Source organism: Salvelinus sp. IW2-2015, linkage group LG35 (assembly GCF_002910315.2).
Source record: "Salvelinus sp. IW2-2015 linkage group LG35, ASM291031v2, whole genome shotgun sequence".
Classification (NCBI taxonomy): domain Eukaryota; kingdom Metazoa; phylum Chordata; class Actinopteri; order Salmoniformes; family Salmonidae; genus Salvelinus; species Salvelinus sp. IW2-2015.
The window spans coordinates 11,550,249-11,565,207 of NC_036874.1; the positions used below are offsets into that span (position 1 = coordinate 11,550,249).

At 42.1% G+C, this 14,959-nt stretch overlaps 2 protein-coding genes across 2 annotated transcripts in view; both read right to left on the reverse strand.

Moving 5' to 3' along the window:
* The window catches only part of LOC111959203 (pleckstrin homology-like domain family B member 3), a 26,080-nt gene extending 17,994 nt beyond the window's left edge, over positions 1-8,086 (reverse strand). Inside the window, 1 exon segment of the mRNA XM_023980693.2 lies at positions 7,494-8,086. The gene's annotated coding sequence lies outside the window, so the exon portion shown is untranslated.
* Positions 8,087-9,597: 1,511 nt separating this feature from the next.
* On the reverse strand, positions 9,598-14,095 carry LOC111959205 (persulfide dioxygenase ETHE1, mitochondrial). Its single transcript, XM_023980697.2, has 7 exons — positions 13,777-14,095; positions 12,378-12,522; positions 12,000-12,148; positions 11,544-11,673; positions 10,852-10,941; positions 10,344-10,460; positions 9,598-10,005 (listed from the first exon to the last, which is right to left on the reverse strand). The coding sequence occupies exons 1-7, from the start codon at positions 13,966-13,968 to the stop codon at positions 9,959-9,961; spliced, it is 870 nt and encodes a 289-aa protein (XP_023836465.1). The 5' UTR covers positions 13,969-14,095; the 3' UTR covers positions 9,598-9,958.
* Positions 14,096-14,959: the final 864 nt, after the last annotated feature.

Sequence of the window (14,959 nt, forward strand, 5' to 3'; positions counted from 1 at the left end):
TGTAGTGTTGGAGAGAGAGTCATGCAGGAGTAAAGTCCATTCTGTCATGTCAACACAGATGCTATTCAAAAGCAACAAAACAAAGGCTAAACAAACACACCAGGGTTGAGTCTGTAATGGCACCCTATTGCCTACTTTTGACCAGTGCCCATGGCCAACAATACAGAGAAAAGATAGGGAGGGAGGGAGGGAGGGAGGGGGAGGGAGGAGGGAAGGGAGGGAGGGAGAACACAAAGAACTAACTTAAAAGGATGGAAAAGAAGTGAGTAGAAAGGGACATAATTAAGTGGAAAGGGCAGGTATGATAGAGAGGAAGAGGAAGCTGAACATTTGTGTGTTAATGTGCTGAAAATTGTTCTTGGTTGCAGAGGAGTGGCAGGAGCGATAAGAGAGTGGAAGAATCAGAGACAGTCCCAAGGAGTGAGTGAGTGAGTGAGTGAGTGAGTGAGTGAGTGAGTGAGTGAGTGAGTGAGTGAGTGAGTGAGTGAGTGAGTGAGTGAGTGAGTGAGTGAGTGAGTGAGTGAGTGAGTGAGTGAGTGAGTGAGTGAGTGAGTGAGTGAGTGAGTGAGTGAGTGAGTGAGTGAGTGAGTGAGTGAGTGAGTGAGAGTATTAAAGCTGGGCGATCCAGTTGTGCAAATGTCCTGAACTGATGCGATACCGATAAATAGATCAATAAGTTTATAACATTCATGTGCACCAGTTTTTTTGTATTACGCTTTAAACTACTACTACTAGTTTGATGATTGTAGCCATCACGTGTCCCATTAACAAATCACCCATATTAACTAAAYGTATTTCATTTCAAACTTCACATTTCTCTAGTATAGGCTACTTATCGTAATGAACGATATCAGCATGGTCGGTATGGTCATGTCGATCATTTTCAGTTTATGGCCGCAGCTCTAGTGTGTGTTATACAACTACTGTCCTATCTGGAGGTGACACAATGCGTAACCCTCAAGTCCGAGGTCTGCAGACTCACTCACTCAATCTCTCACACTGTAGTGCTAATCTTTCCCCTCGACTCAGCAATAACCAGCAACAGTTGAAGCGTCATAGCCCTAGTACACACACAAGAACATACACGCCCTCTCAACAGTGATCGATCATACACCAACAGAAGCAAGGATTCCACAATAATTAGTTTCCACAATCCTTACTACCAACACGCAAACACACAGAAAGAGATAGAGAAAAAAAGTACACAATTGGAGTCCCTTGATACTTGTCCCTCCTCCCTCGCACTGCAGTTGGTAATATGCAATCATATCTAAAGAAGTGGAAGTCTGTACACTCTTGACCCACCTGTGTTGACAGGATTACAGGACTGGGATTCAATTCAATTCAATCAACTTAATTCATCCCTGAGGGGCAATTATTGCTAGCAGCCATAAGCTACTGATTGGTGTGCGTGTGTGTGCGTTGCGCGCGTGTGTGTGTGTGTGTGTGTTTGTGTGTGTGCGTGTGTACGAGCCAATGTTCTTCCTCTAGCCCCTTTAAAACCACTTGAGGTCAGGTTTGGATCCAGTGAAACTTCAGCTGACGGAATCATCATAAACCCCCTGAGTGACAACGCTCATGTGTTGGCCTATCAGCCTTGTCTATCTGAGGAGGACAGGCTGCAGCCACAGTCATGGATATACAGTTCAACAAACTCTGTTTGATCATTTGATGGCCGGCCATTTTGGTACCATAAGATCCAAGACAATTGTCTTGCGTTGGAATGTTCATGGAACGTTTTGTGTGAACATGGAGAATCATTTGACAAACTCAGCGACAGCAGAATACAGCAGAACTGCTACAATAATATCTCGCAACCGGGCCGTGCACATACTGTTTGGGGGGCTGGTGCTCAAACTAAAAAAAGGGGACCCCCCCAATTATTTTTTGCCACAACCACAGACTCATTRAGCAATTATGACTTTGATTATAAATAAATTAAATTTWAATTWAATTTAAATAAAAATGACTGATTATTTAGTTACATTAAAGCAATAGAAGGCAACATCTTAACGGGTAATTAAATGACACATATTTCACAAATTGAACAACGACTTGCAGGCAGTGGATTCAGAACAACAATGACAAAAACTGTATATTTTTTACAAAACACATCTAAGACTGGAAGGGCAAAGGGGCATGTGCCTGTCTCTCAGAGTCACACTGACTGTGACCATAGTTCCCCAATAGAATTGTATGGAGAAATAAAATAAAAAAAGGTAGGCTAAGCACTGTGTAGCCTATTCAAAACCATATGTACTGTACATTCACAATCAAAACAAGTGACAAGAGCTAGGCTATTTTGCGCGACAAACATAGGAAACAAAATACTTAACTATGGCGTGCCTGAATGCAGAGGATTTGTTTTCACTATGGGCTCAATGCAAGGGCACCAGAGAAACATGTTATACACACAACACTAGAACAACTGCCCTGCTTGGGGTTGACCTGGGGCTGCCATTCAATTAAAGGGACAGTCCACACTCTCTCTGTCCCTGGTGGCCAGACCAAGTATAAACACAAGCAAAAAAAAAACATTTACACCAATAAGTATAAGTATATTCTTTGTACATGTTTGGTCAAATTTGTCTTATTCTTTGTTTTTTAAGAAGGGTACACTAGCAAACACGTCCCCCCTCAGTCCTCCAGAGCATTTCAGGGTGAAAATCAAATGTATGGACTGTGTCTTTAACCTTTGTCTGGCTGATATTGAGCAAGAGCTGCTCTCACCTGAGAAACATAAAAACACCTGTATTTTCTGCATTGGTGAGCACTTTGCTGCGCTATCCTCAAGAAAGGCATCAGGTGTTACAATGTCACATACATAACCCACTAGCAGTTCAAGTAGCTCAAGTGTCTCTCTTCGTTGAGTCCAGAAGAAAAAAAGGAAACTTACTGTCATCAGTGTATGCTATTCTGCATATTGAGGGAGAAGTAAGTAATCAACTTACTGATTATGACAAGTTTGTGCTCCATTCAAACCCACTAGTCTGTCTAGTGTCTAGTCTGCCAGCCTCACAATGTCAATAGCGGTCAACTGTAACAATGAAAGACATTTTCATCAGTAACAATAAAGGGAATTTCCATAGAATACAGGTACTGTATTGCTCAGGTCTCTAGTACTCTCCAGAGGATTACAGCGGAACTATCCAACCCCCACCTGACCTGTTAGCCATGAGCACATTGTGACATCTGACAGATCAGGTGCCCTGGAACACCTAGGATGCGTCCAAAATTATTTATTTCAGCTTTTATTTCTTTCATCACATTGCCAGTGGGTCAGAAGTTTACATACACTCAATTAGTATTTGGTAGCATTGCCTTCAAATTGTTTAACTTGGGTCAAACGGTTCGGATAGCCTTCCACAAGTTTCCCACAATGAGTTGRGTGAATTTTGGCCCATTCCTCCTGACAGAGTTGGTGTAACTAAGTCAGGTTTGTAGGCCTCCTTGCGCGCACACACTTTTACAGTTCTTCCAAAAAAAATTATGGGATTGAGGTCAGGGCATTGTGATGGCCACTCCAATACCTTGACTTTGTTGTCCTTAAGCCATTTTGTCACAACTTTGGAAGTATGCTTGAGGTCATTGTCCATTTGGAAGACCCATTTAACTTCCTGACTGATGTCTTGAGATGTTGCTTCAATATATCCACATAATTATCTTTCCTCATGATGCCATCTATTTTGTGAAGTCCACCAGTTCCTCCTGCAGCAAAGCACCCCCACAACATAATGCTGCCACCCCCCGTGCTTCACGGTTGGGATGGTGTTCTTCGGCTTGCAAGCGTCCCCCTTTTTCCTCCAAACATAACAATAATTATGGCCAAACAGTTATATTTTTGTTTCATCAGACCAGAGGACATTTCTCCAAAAAGTACAATCTTTGTCCCCATGTGCAGTTGCAAACCGTAGTCTGGCTTTTTTATGGCGGTTTTGGAGCAGTGGCTTCTTCCTTGCTGAGCGGCCTTTCAGGTTATGTCGATATAGGACTCGTTTTACTGTGGATATAGATACTGTTGTACCTGTTTCCTCCAGCATCTTCACAAGGTCCTTTGCTGTTGTTCTGGGATTGATTTGCACTTTTCGCACCGAAGTACGTTCATCTCTAGGAGACAGAACGAGTTTTCTTCCTGAGCAGTATGACGGCTGCGTGGTCCCATGGTGTTTATACTTGCGTACTATTGTTTGTACAGATCAACGTGGTACCTTCAGGCGTTTGGAAATTGCTCCCAAGGATGAACCAGACTTGTGAAGGTCTACAATTTCTTTTCTGAGGTCTTGGCTGATTTCTTTAGATTTTCCCATGATGTCAAGCAAAGAGGCACTGAGTTTGAAGGTAGGCCTTGAAATACATCCACAGGTACACCTCCAATTGACTCAAATKATGACATTTGACATCATTTTCTGGAATTTTCCAAGCTGTTTAAAGGCACAGTCAACTTAGTGTATGTAAACTTCTGACGCACTGGAATTGTGATACAGTGAATTATAAGTGAAATAATCTGTCTGTAAACAATTGTTGGAAAAATTACTTAGATGTCCTAACCAACTTGGACACCTAACCAAAGTAGATGTCCTAACCAACTTGTCAAAACTATAGTTTGTTAACAAGAAATTTGTGGAGTGGTTGAAAAACAAGTTTTAATGAATCCAACTTAAGTGTATGTAAACTTCCGACTTCAACTGTATGTAGACAGCTATGAAAAGTACAGACGAAAACTCTCTAGGTAGATAGTGTGGTCTAGTTTATCATGAGATACTCTACCTCAGACGAGCAAAACCTCAAGACTTCCTTTGATATCGTGCACCAGCTGTTGTTAACAAATATACATAGACCACCACCCCTTGTCTTACCAGAGACTGCTGTTCTATCCTGCCGATAGGGTGTATAACCCGCCAGCTGTATGTTATTCATGTCATCGTTCAGCCACGACTCTGTGAAACATAAGATATTACAGTTTTTAATGTCCCGTTGGTAGGATATACGTGCTTTTAGTTTGTCCCATTTATTTTCCAGCGATTGTGCGTTGGCTAATAGTACGGATGGCAAAGGCAGATTAGCCACTCGTCACCTGATCCTCACAAGGCACCCTGATCTCCTTCTGCAAAATCTCTCTTTTCTCCTGCGAATGACGGGGATGAGGGTCTGTTTGGGTGTCTGGAGTAAATCCCTCTCGTCCAACTCATTAAAGAAAAATTCATTGTCCAATTCAAGGTGGGTAATCGCTGTTCTGATGTCCAGAAGCTCTTTTCGGTCATAAGAGACAGTAGCAGCAACATTATGTACAAAATAAGTTATAAACAATGCAGAAAAAATAAAATAATATAGCACGGTTGGTTAAGAGCCAATAAAATGGCAGCCATTCTCTCCGGCACCATGATACATTTGTGTATATCAGAAATGACACCCTATTCCCTGGTCAAAAGTATAAGGGATATGGTGCCATTTTGGACCCTACCTACTGGGCACAGACATCAATTCAACATCTGTTCCACGTTGGTTCGATGTAAATTAATTGAAATTATGTGGAAACAACGTTGATTTAACCAGTGTATGCCCAGTAGGAAGTGTCCATACCAGTCTCAGCTGTATGACCTCAGAGCCCACTTAGCAATGCTTCGGTGGTATATGGAGGGCTACAGTAGTCTATGGAGGGCTATCAGGAAGCTGTCATCACCCCACTGTGTCCTGACACATCAGGTTCCCAGGAATACCTGGTGACCAGTCTGAGCTGTATGACAGAGCCCACTGAGATATACCACCATAGCCTATGGAGGGCTATGGGCTGAGAGAGGAAACTGTCATTATCACACAAGGGCCTGAGCAGGAAGAGCCGGTGAGAGGAACCAGGGTCATATTCATTAAGGAACCCAAACACGTTTTAAAAACAAACACGAGCGTTTCTTATTGGATAAGTTCAGGAAGTCCCTCCCCATTTGACGTTTCTTTTTGCCGTTTGGTACCTAATGAATACAACCAAGGCTGGACAGCTCTGTGTGGCGTCTGTCTGTCAGACGAGAGGTGAGATATCATGACTAACTGTCTTCTAGGTGTGAGGGCAGATAGGCCTATTGTTAGACTCCTAGAATGATACTGTAGCTGGGCCAACTGGCTTCTGTTGGGGAATAAAAAAAAATTTGTTTATAGGGGACCAAAGGGTTGAAGATTCAAATACAAGCTAGGATCWTTGATTGTTAAGGAAGATGATTTGTTGTATTTCCTGTAAGTTACCCTATAGGCCTAATTGTTTCTCCAATAAAGTAGATTATCACACTATGATACCACTGCATGAATAGAATAATTCATTCAAACGTGACTTGTGCATATTACAACACTGCAGAACTGACTGGAATGGTCCGAAGACACCACTAATTACACAGACTTTGAATATATGCTMGTTCAACAACATTAGCAGAGATTCCAGTGGGCTGAGCAAATCTCTCCGTTCTGAGGTCAGCGAAATAACGACCCATTAATGACAGGCTAGGTCCCAGCTATAGAGCTGTTCGTACAAGTGCAGCCAAAAAAAAGGGTGTGCGAGAAAAAGAAACAAGGAGAGATTGAAGACAGAAGATAGATATGTGCTCTGGACTCCCCTGACGGCAACCCTCCCAGGCAATCTTTTCTCTCCACCTATGTCARCGTCATCCTATACTCCCCTCCTCTACTTTGTTTACACTATGCGCAGATGGAAATGATAAACAATGATAAACAACAGATATCAGAAGAGTCTGGTAAACAAATGTGAGTTCACATAAACTGAGGAAAACAATGCCCTGGGAAAGGAGGTTTGAGACATTAAGAAAAACATGTTTGAATTASAACCAGATATGGTCCTCTCATCGTTTCACAGTGAAAATGACACATTGAAAAGCTATAGGCCTGAGGACATTTTTAGCCCATCTAACTACTTATGCTCAAGCACAAAAGTCCCAAATATTGGGTACTCAAATATAATGTCATAGAATCTTGAGTATCTGGATGTTGATCATCATACAACCAAGCATTCTGACATTTTAAAAACGAATAACCCCCCCCCAAAAGTTGTTATTTAAGTTATGGTATGTACACAATTTGCATAAATCGTTTTTTAAAAAGTAGTCTTTTTGGCTTAGTGTGAACTAATAGACTAATGATAGCTGTATTATTTGATATAGTCCATTTATATAAATGGCATAGRTCTATATTTTATTTATATAAATAGTTTAGAAAGTAGGCTACAGTAGCCTACTAGCTTTCTGTAAACATAATAGAGATTCTGTGTTCCATTTATTTACATGCTATGTCAAGTTCAAATTGACATCATCCCTTCTCATGACACTAATGAAGTCCATTTATAAACAGACGACCACTTTCAGTAGATAATTAACACTGTAGGTAGCTACTGTGGAATAATACGAATCCTAGTGTTATCAAATCGCGATCATTCACCAGCTACAATGTATCAAACTACAGCTACCCAGAACAGAAACAAAGAACTCATGCCTTACCTGAGAATACGCCGCTTTCTCTTCAAACGCGTTCTTGTTGTGGGTAATGTGTATTATTGTTCTTGAATTTGAATAAAATAGACGCTCATAAAAACAGAGTGACTAAATAACGAAGTGATGGGTTTAGACGGGAAGCGCGCTTTCGCTTTCAATCATTTGAACTATATCCAGAGAACTTTCAGAGTTTCTGTTTGCTGTCATATCCCATCTGAAGACCTTTGGTGTCTATGCTCTCCTCTCTCTTCTCTCTGGTTTGATTCAATCCTTTCAAATCAATCCCWGTATAAATGACAGATCGCAGTGAGCTGTCGTCGTCAACAGGTGAAATGGAATGCATGTGAGGCGGGCACACCGACCAACACAAAGTTAGTGTGAAAACGCGACTGAGCGCGTCACTAACTGACTAYACAGTTTCTGTGGTCTATTTGTGAGGGGGCTCCGCACCGAAATGAGAACTCTATTCTGGGATTTCCCGCGACGACATGACTTTGTAATGCCCTCGTTATAGGCTCGCTATAGGCTAACGCAAAAGCAGTTTGGCTTGRCACCCTGCCAACACACCTCGCGGGTGGTCTTGTGTCGCTGTCAATGCCAAGGGCCATTGGAAAGCGTCAATAGCTGCCACGTATATCTCTCCACTCTCTTTACTATATCCAATGGCCTTTATCGGCCCCTGCCCCCTTAACAGTTCKGTCTCACTGAGCTGATAGGTTATTCCCTCATTCTTCCCCTAAACAAGGGCATGTGGACAGGGTGAGAGAGAATGCCTGCAGTCAGGGTGGGTAGTAGTGCGTGAGTGAGTGGGCAAAGAAAGAGTGAAAGGGATAAAAGAGAGAGCAGATGGAAGAGGCAGGGTACAGACTGGGTGAAAGAACAGCTGCGGACTTGAAAAAAAGCACAACAAAGTCAAAGAATAGGTATTTTTTTCCACAGGCGAAACACTGCCAATTGTTTTTGTCTGTGTATGTTTTTGCTTATATAAAAAAAGTTGAAAACAAAACAATAAAACATAGCTTAGGTGTGATGGCAAMACTGGTCACACCCTGTGCATTTTAAAACAATGAATGCAGGCRTGTCTGTCAGTAGGTATACAAGAGAAGAGTTGCCTAATGTGGATGTTCTGTTTGTCTCTAGCGGTGATGGACAGCTGGCAGATGAAGTGGTGAGAACATGTATGTGACAACAACACAATGTAATCTTTTCTTCAGACTTCTAGTTCTTTCTTTTTTTTCACTTTGAATACATCATCTCTATTTCCATCCAAAGGTTACAGTAGAAACCAAACATTTGTCATTTCACACATGGGTGTGTCAGGTGTCTTTCAATGCAGTCCAAACCAAGCTGTCACTTTTGTCACAGCATCAAAGGCATGAACTGCTCAAGTAACCATCCTCAAATACTTACATACACAAGGGTATAGAACCTTTGAGATGTATTAGCTCACAGTACACCATGATTATGAAATGATCAGGCAGGTTTCAGAGACAGAGACATGGTTGAGTCAGAGCCAGACACTCCCATCTCCCCAAACCTGTCTCCCAGGTAGAGACTAGTCAATGGGCCGCGGGACAAAAATGAATGTAGTATGCTACTATGCTAGATACACAGCTAAGAGGAATCCTAAGGCTAAACCGATTATGGTGATGTGTTCAGAACATTACAATATGGTACTATATAAAGAGGGTGAGAGAATAACAGGATGATACCGGATAAATAAAGCGGTAGATAGAAGTCAGATAGAGAAACAAGCACACAAAGGCACGGCAATGACGAGTTTAGGACTCTTGCATTGGAAACTTGGCCCATAGTGATTTCAAATGCAAATAGAGGAGTTAGGTWTTCCTGGTATGCAAAAAGGCCATGGCTGGCAACAGTCAGAGTACTGTGTGTGTGTACAGTATGTGTTTGTACAGTGTGTGCGTGCATGTGTATTGCCTTGGCTAGGGGATGCTGGAAAGRCCATGTGGAAGARCTCAATTGTGTCARTCCAGCATTCATAAATACTAAACCATGAATGGAACCTTCGATCAGAGCATTTTCCATAAGTTACACTTCAACTCTGCAATTTATACAGGTGTAGTCAAAGAAAGAGTTCATTCAGACATTTACAGTTGAACAATCTTTATTTAATATAAAACTAGGTCATTTTACTGTTCACATTTTCCCAGGAGATTGTATTAGAAATGTCACAATGTACATGGGTATGTTTTATGATCAAGTATTTTAATGCATCTTTTACTATACAATTTCAGTATCTGTACACCCACCAAATCATAAATCATGAATTTATGTTCATATTGGAAATAAAATATATACATTCTTACATTTTTGACAAACTTTAGTTCTGGTTACTTCTTAGATACAAAATATTGCATTTAAAACATTAAGTTGTAGCTGGGTGAAAATAAATTTCCCTCTTCCTCCCAATAGTGCTTAAAGTGAAATCCTAAAAATCGATTTGACATTCAAACCTCATGGAGTCCACACACCAGGTTTGCAGGCACCGCAATATCTGGCAGAGAGAGAAATAAAAAATCAACATCTTGTTTCTATCAGTGAGTTAAGAGCTTACACTAACAAGTAATCAAATCGATGCGCAAAGGACAGTTTTGAAAAAAAACAGTACGTGTAACATATTGCAATTTTGTCACGAATAGCTTTGTCATGCTCTTTCCCATGATGAGGTTTAAGTGAGGTGAAAGACCACTGATAATAACTCTATTGTAATAGAAAAGTTACATATAATCTAGATAATAATAGGYCCTATAGTAATAGAATAGTATTATATCATACACAACAACAGTTTCTATTGTAATAGAATCGCTGCAGAGGGTGGACTGTCTGAGATACCTATCTTAGCAGGCTTGGGGAGGTTCAGGTTGGTCATGATATCCACAAACTCTTCCACGCTCTTAGTCAGGCGGGGGTTAAACCTGCTCTCCTCGCCCACGGTGGAGGCCGTCTGACCTGCAGCACAGGGTTAACAGACCTGTTAGCAATACAACACAATGATGATTCAATGACTACACTCAACTGTAGAACACACAGTCTGATCTGGCTTAGGAATGACTCAGAAGAGAACACAGAGTTGAAAATTAAAGTAGACAAATGGTGAAGAGTGGTGGTACAGTACACCGGACAAGTTAACTTCGTAAAGTCTATGGAAAGGATAGTCATAGCATTGTGAGAGTATACAAGCCTTCTGGGTATGCTTGTACAAAATAGTTGGTGAGGCTATCCCCAAGAGCATAGATGTAAAAAAGGAAATCTTACAAGGAAAGGGGGTCAGGGAATACACAAGAATATACACATTATAGTGGAATACAAACACATTGCATAAAGAGGATGTCTTGTCAACCTTTGTAGTCATGTGCAGGGAAGACRAGACACTGAGGAGGTAATGTAAAGATCTTCTGGTGGACTGATTCATAGAGCCTCCTAGAGCAGCCTGGGAAGTAGAGAAACAAACAGATCAGGGTTGTTTTCATTGGACCCCAAACAAACGGACTGAAACAGGGAGTGACTACCTGGACTTGTCCGATAAGAAACACTCATTCACGTTTTTCTGTTCCAAAACKTTTACTGTTGCTTGCCCTATTGAACATAACCCAGGAGTAGGCAAGTAGTACAATGACTATTTGTGATCAGACTACACTGGAAAAAGGTTACAATACTGCCACCTTGTGTCCACTAAGCATAACTACAAAAACAATGCAACAAGTGTGGGTGAGGCAATGATCCACAAACYTTTCATGCATTGTTTAAAATAAGTCCTGACCAAAGAATTGGGAAACAATAGTGTATAGGGATGAAAGTCTGTCATATACCCTGATAATATCTCCATGGCTAGATATATCACCACAGAGGCCAAAAATCAGAGAGAATATGACTTGAGTCACACTATAGTACTGTGTTGGCTTAGATACTTTATTTTCACTTTGTCATGTCCAGCATGGATTCAGCCTGGTGGATGCCCAACCAGGCCAATGCATTACAGTACAATTTGTCTTGGTTCTGCTCGGTTTAGCTATGTAGTGTGGAAAAGGTTACCCTGCTGGAAGTCTGTCCTTCCACAGCCCCTGATTAGCAGTGTGTCCCCAGTGAAAGCCATGCTCTGGTCCCCTGTCACCAACGTCACACAGCCGTCTGTGTGYCCTGGAGTCTCCCTCACCGTCAGATACTGAGGGACGAGAGAGGCAGTAAGAGGGATTACAGAAAACAAGGGAGGGGGAAGTAAAGAGGAGAAAGGGAGTGTGAAGGAGAGATGAAGAAGGTGAATACAGCTGAAGCATTTAGAGCAGTGGACAGCAACCCTGGTCCTGGAGAGTAACAGTACATGATGTGTAGGCTTTTGTTTCAGCCCAGCAGTCGTACTCAGTTGAAAAAAAAAACTGTAAACCTATGACTCTCCAGGACCATGGATTTTGGGTGACCACAAATTGGGGTAGGCCCAGACCCATACTGTATTCTCTATAGCTATATGGCTGTAGGTAGGTCTGTTCTCACATGTTTGCCAAAGCTGATCTTATCTCCCTCTGATAGCAGGATGTCTGCACTGGCCCCGCTGTGCTTGGAGATGGCACTCTTCATCCCAAACAGCCTGTTCTTCAGCTGTCCYGTGCCTGTGATGTGGTCTGCATGGCAGTGAGTGTTCACTAATCGGGGGGGGGGGGGGGGGGAAAAGGGGTGGGGGGGTTTTTTTTTATTATTAACAAGAATACTATAAACAAGGAGATCAAAATGGTGTGTGTGTGTGTGTGTGTGTGTGTGTGAGGAGTGAGTTAGTGTGTAAGTGAGTGAGTCTGTGCATGTCTATATGTGTGCGGACGTGTTAGCGAGCGCATGCTTGTGTGTTTGTCCATGTTTTAGAGACATCCAAGTTACCTGCCACATTCAGGTTGAAACCCAGTTCCTCTATAAGTTTCAGATCCCTGTCCACTGTCTCCAGTACTGGATCAATGAGGACCGCCTCCCTGCTCTCTGTATCAGCCAGTAGATAGGTGTAGGTGCTGCTCACTGACTCAAACAGCTGTAAAGGTTGGAACAAGCAAGGACAAGTGAGTGAGTAACCACAGGTTATAAAAGGTGAGGGGGCAGTACAGTATGCTATTGCATAACGCACATCCTGCCTGTATATTAGTCATGGATGATAACATATGGGTGTGGTCTTTTATGGTGATAAGTGGTTTGCTRTTTTCTGTGTCAAGTGTCACTGTCAAGGTGGATTTTCATACAAGAGAAGGGTGCAATTGCGGCCWGCAATTGGAGGCAGTGCTGCATGTGGGCATTCCTGCATCTACAGGAACCMCCATTTATYCTTCTATTGGTCMATTTTTAAACTAGGACTCCCTTACGAAGGCGCTCATGTACAGTAGGKGGCGGTAATGCAGCATAAAGTTGGATGCCAAGCGCAGATAAACACCACAGAAGAAGAGGCGGGAGYAACAACCGTAGCTTGCTAGGACAACAGTAGACAGTGTCCTTCGCCCCTGCTCTCCCACATKTCTGTTAACGAGGATAGTTGTTCAGTAGACGTTTAGGACACTAACARGCTAGGACTCCGGTACACAGCCGGTGGGAGAGGTAGCTAGCACACCGGTAGACCGTGTATTTCGCCCCCGCGTGTCGGGCACTGSTTTCCCGCAGTTCTGCTAACGACGGCAGGTGTTCGCAAGCGGGAGTGAACGACGCTCCGGTACACAGCAGACACCGGTAGCTAACTAGCTAGCTAGGACACCGGTAGACAGTGTCATTCGCCCCCGAAAAACTCAGATAACACTTATTTCCGTTTTGACACAGAGGTGGATTTTAATCGCATAGACAATCAGGGGAAWTCCAGAATATCAAGTGTCACACAAGCATGAAGATGGYGTGYTATTGTTATAATGTAATGGTTATCTAGTTTGTTTAGATTTGAGTTATTACAAATCTTAAGTAGGGTTTWTTTTGCCAGAAAATGTGTAAACATTTCCATTTGAATACGCCCCCTCCACTGCTACAGTTCCGCTAGCTTTCTACATTGTTGTACAATTGTTTGAAAACAATAAAACAACTAAGGATGTCTGGAAAATACGTTCCCCCTAATTTTGTGAACCAAGACAAATTTKAATGAATTCTCATGTTGACCTATTGCAAAATACTTGTTTACATGCAGTGAAAAAAAAGTATTCCTATTTTCACTGTGCTTCCAAAAAGTCGGCGCCCAATTGAAACTTCAGCCTATAACTTGCCAAACGTTGGCCCAAAGCAAAACATATATACATTATTGCAGTGGCTAACTCACCTGCCTGAAGAAAGGCCCTTTTCCCAACTCCATCCYGGCGCAGTAAGGTCGTATGATGACTGATTCCAGAGGCTGCTTGCTGGTGCATAAGCCCGGGCCCATGTGGGCTGGAACTTTACGCAAATGCCCGGTTGTTTGGAGGCACAGCGTGTAGGCCAGAGCAGGTTTCAGTCGGTTTACAATTGAACACATTTTTTCTCCACGGTGATTTAACTGACACTGCGACGGGCAGGGTAGAAATCCCAGAACTAAAAGCCGACGAGTTTGTTGTGTCCCAATCCTTTGTAGCGGTCCGTTGTCTTTGCAGTATATTTAGCTATAGCCTAAAACATAATTCGCATGGTAGGCACAAATGTTGTAGCTATATTGACTTATTGTGCATGTAGCCAGGAAGTCCAAAAAAATCTGATAAGGGAGCCTACTCCTTGCGAATCTCCAAGAACTAAACAAGAGCAGTGGACATGTGCAAGATGTCAACACTTCAACGCGCGCACACACACACANATAAGGGAGCCTACTCCTTGCGAATCTCCAAGAACTAAACAAGAGCAGTGGACATGTGCAAGATGTCAACACTTCAACGCGCGCACACACACACAAACTCAGCAAAAAAAGAAACGTCCCTTTTTCAGGACACTGTCTTTCAAAGAWAATTCGTAAAAATCCAAATAACTTCACATATCTTCATTGTAAACACTGTTTCCCATGCGTGTTCAATGAACCATAAACTGTACTTGTTCAGTTTATGTCTCAGTTGTTGAATCTTCTTATGTTCATACAAATATTTACACAAGTAAAGTTTGCTGAAAATAAACGCAGTTGACAGTGAGAGGACATTTCTTTTTTTGCTGAGTTTTAGGGTCAGGGTTAGTCGGAGTTCAGTGTGCCACTATGACAGTGCACATGGGTGTATTTATATAACAAGTTATTTGGCACTGCTTTCTGCCCTACGTGACTATTGTCAGCAACTCCAGAAAGGAAACAAACCCAGTCCCAGTTGAATCCAACAATCCATGCATTATTATGAGTAATTAACCATAATGGTTTGAATGAGAATGTGCTTTCAATAAAATTACAAATATTGAATGCCAAGCAAAAATACATAATACTTTAATATTTWGCATAAATGTAAGTGGTCGCATTACTGCTAATAAAATCTAGCTGTCAGAGGTATAATTCATTG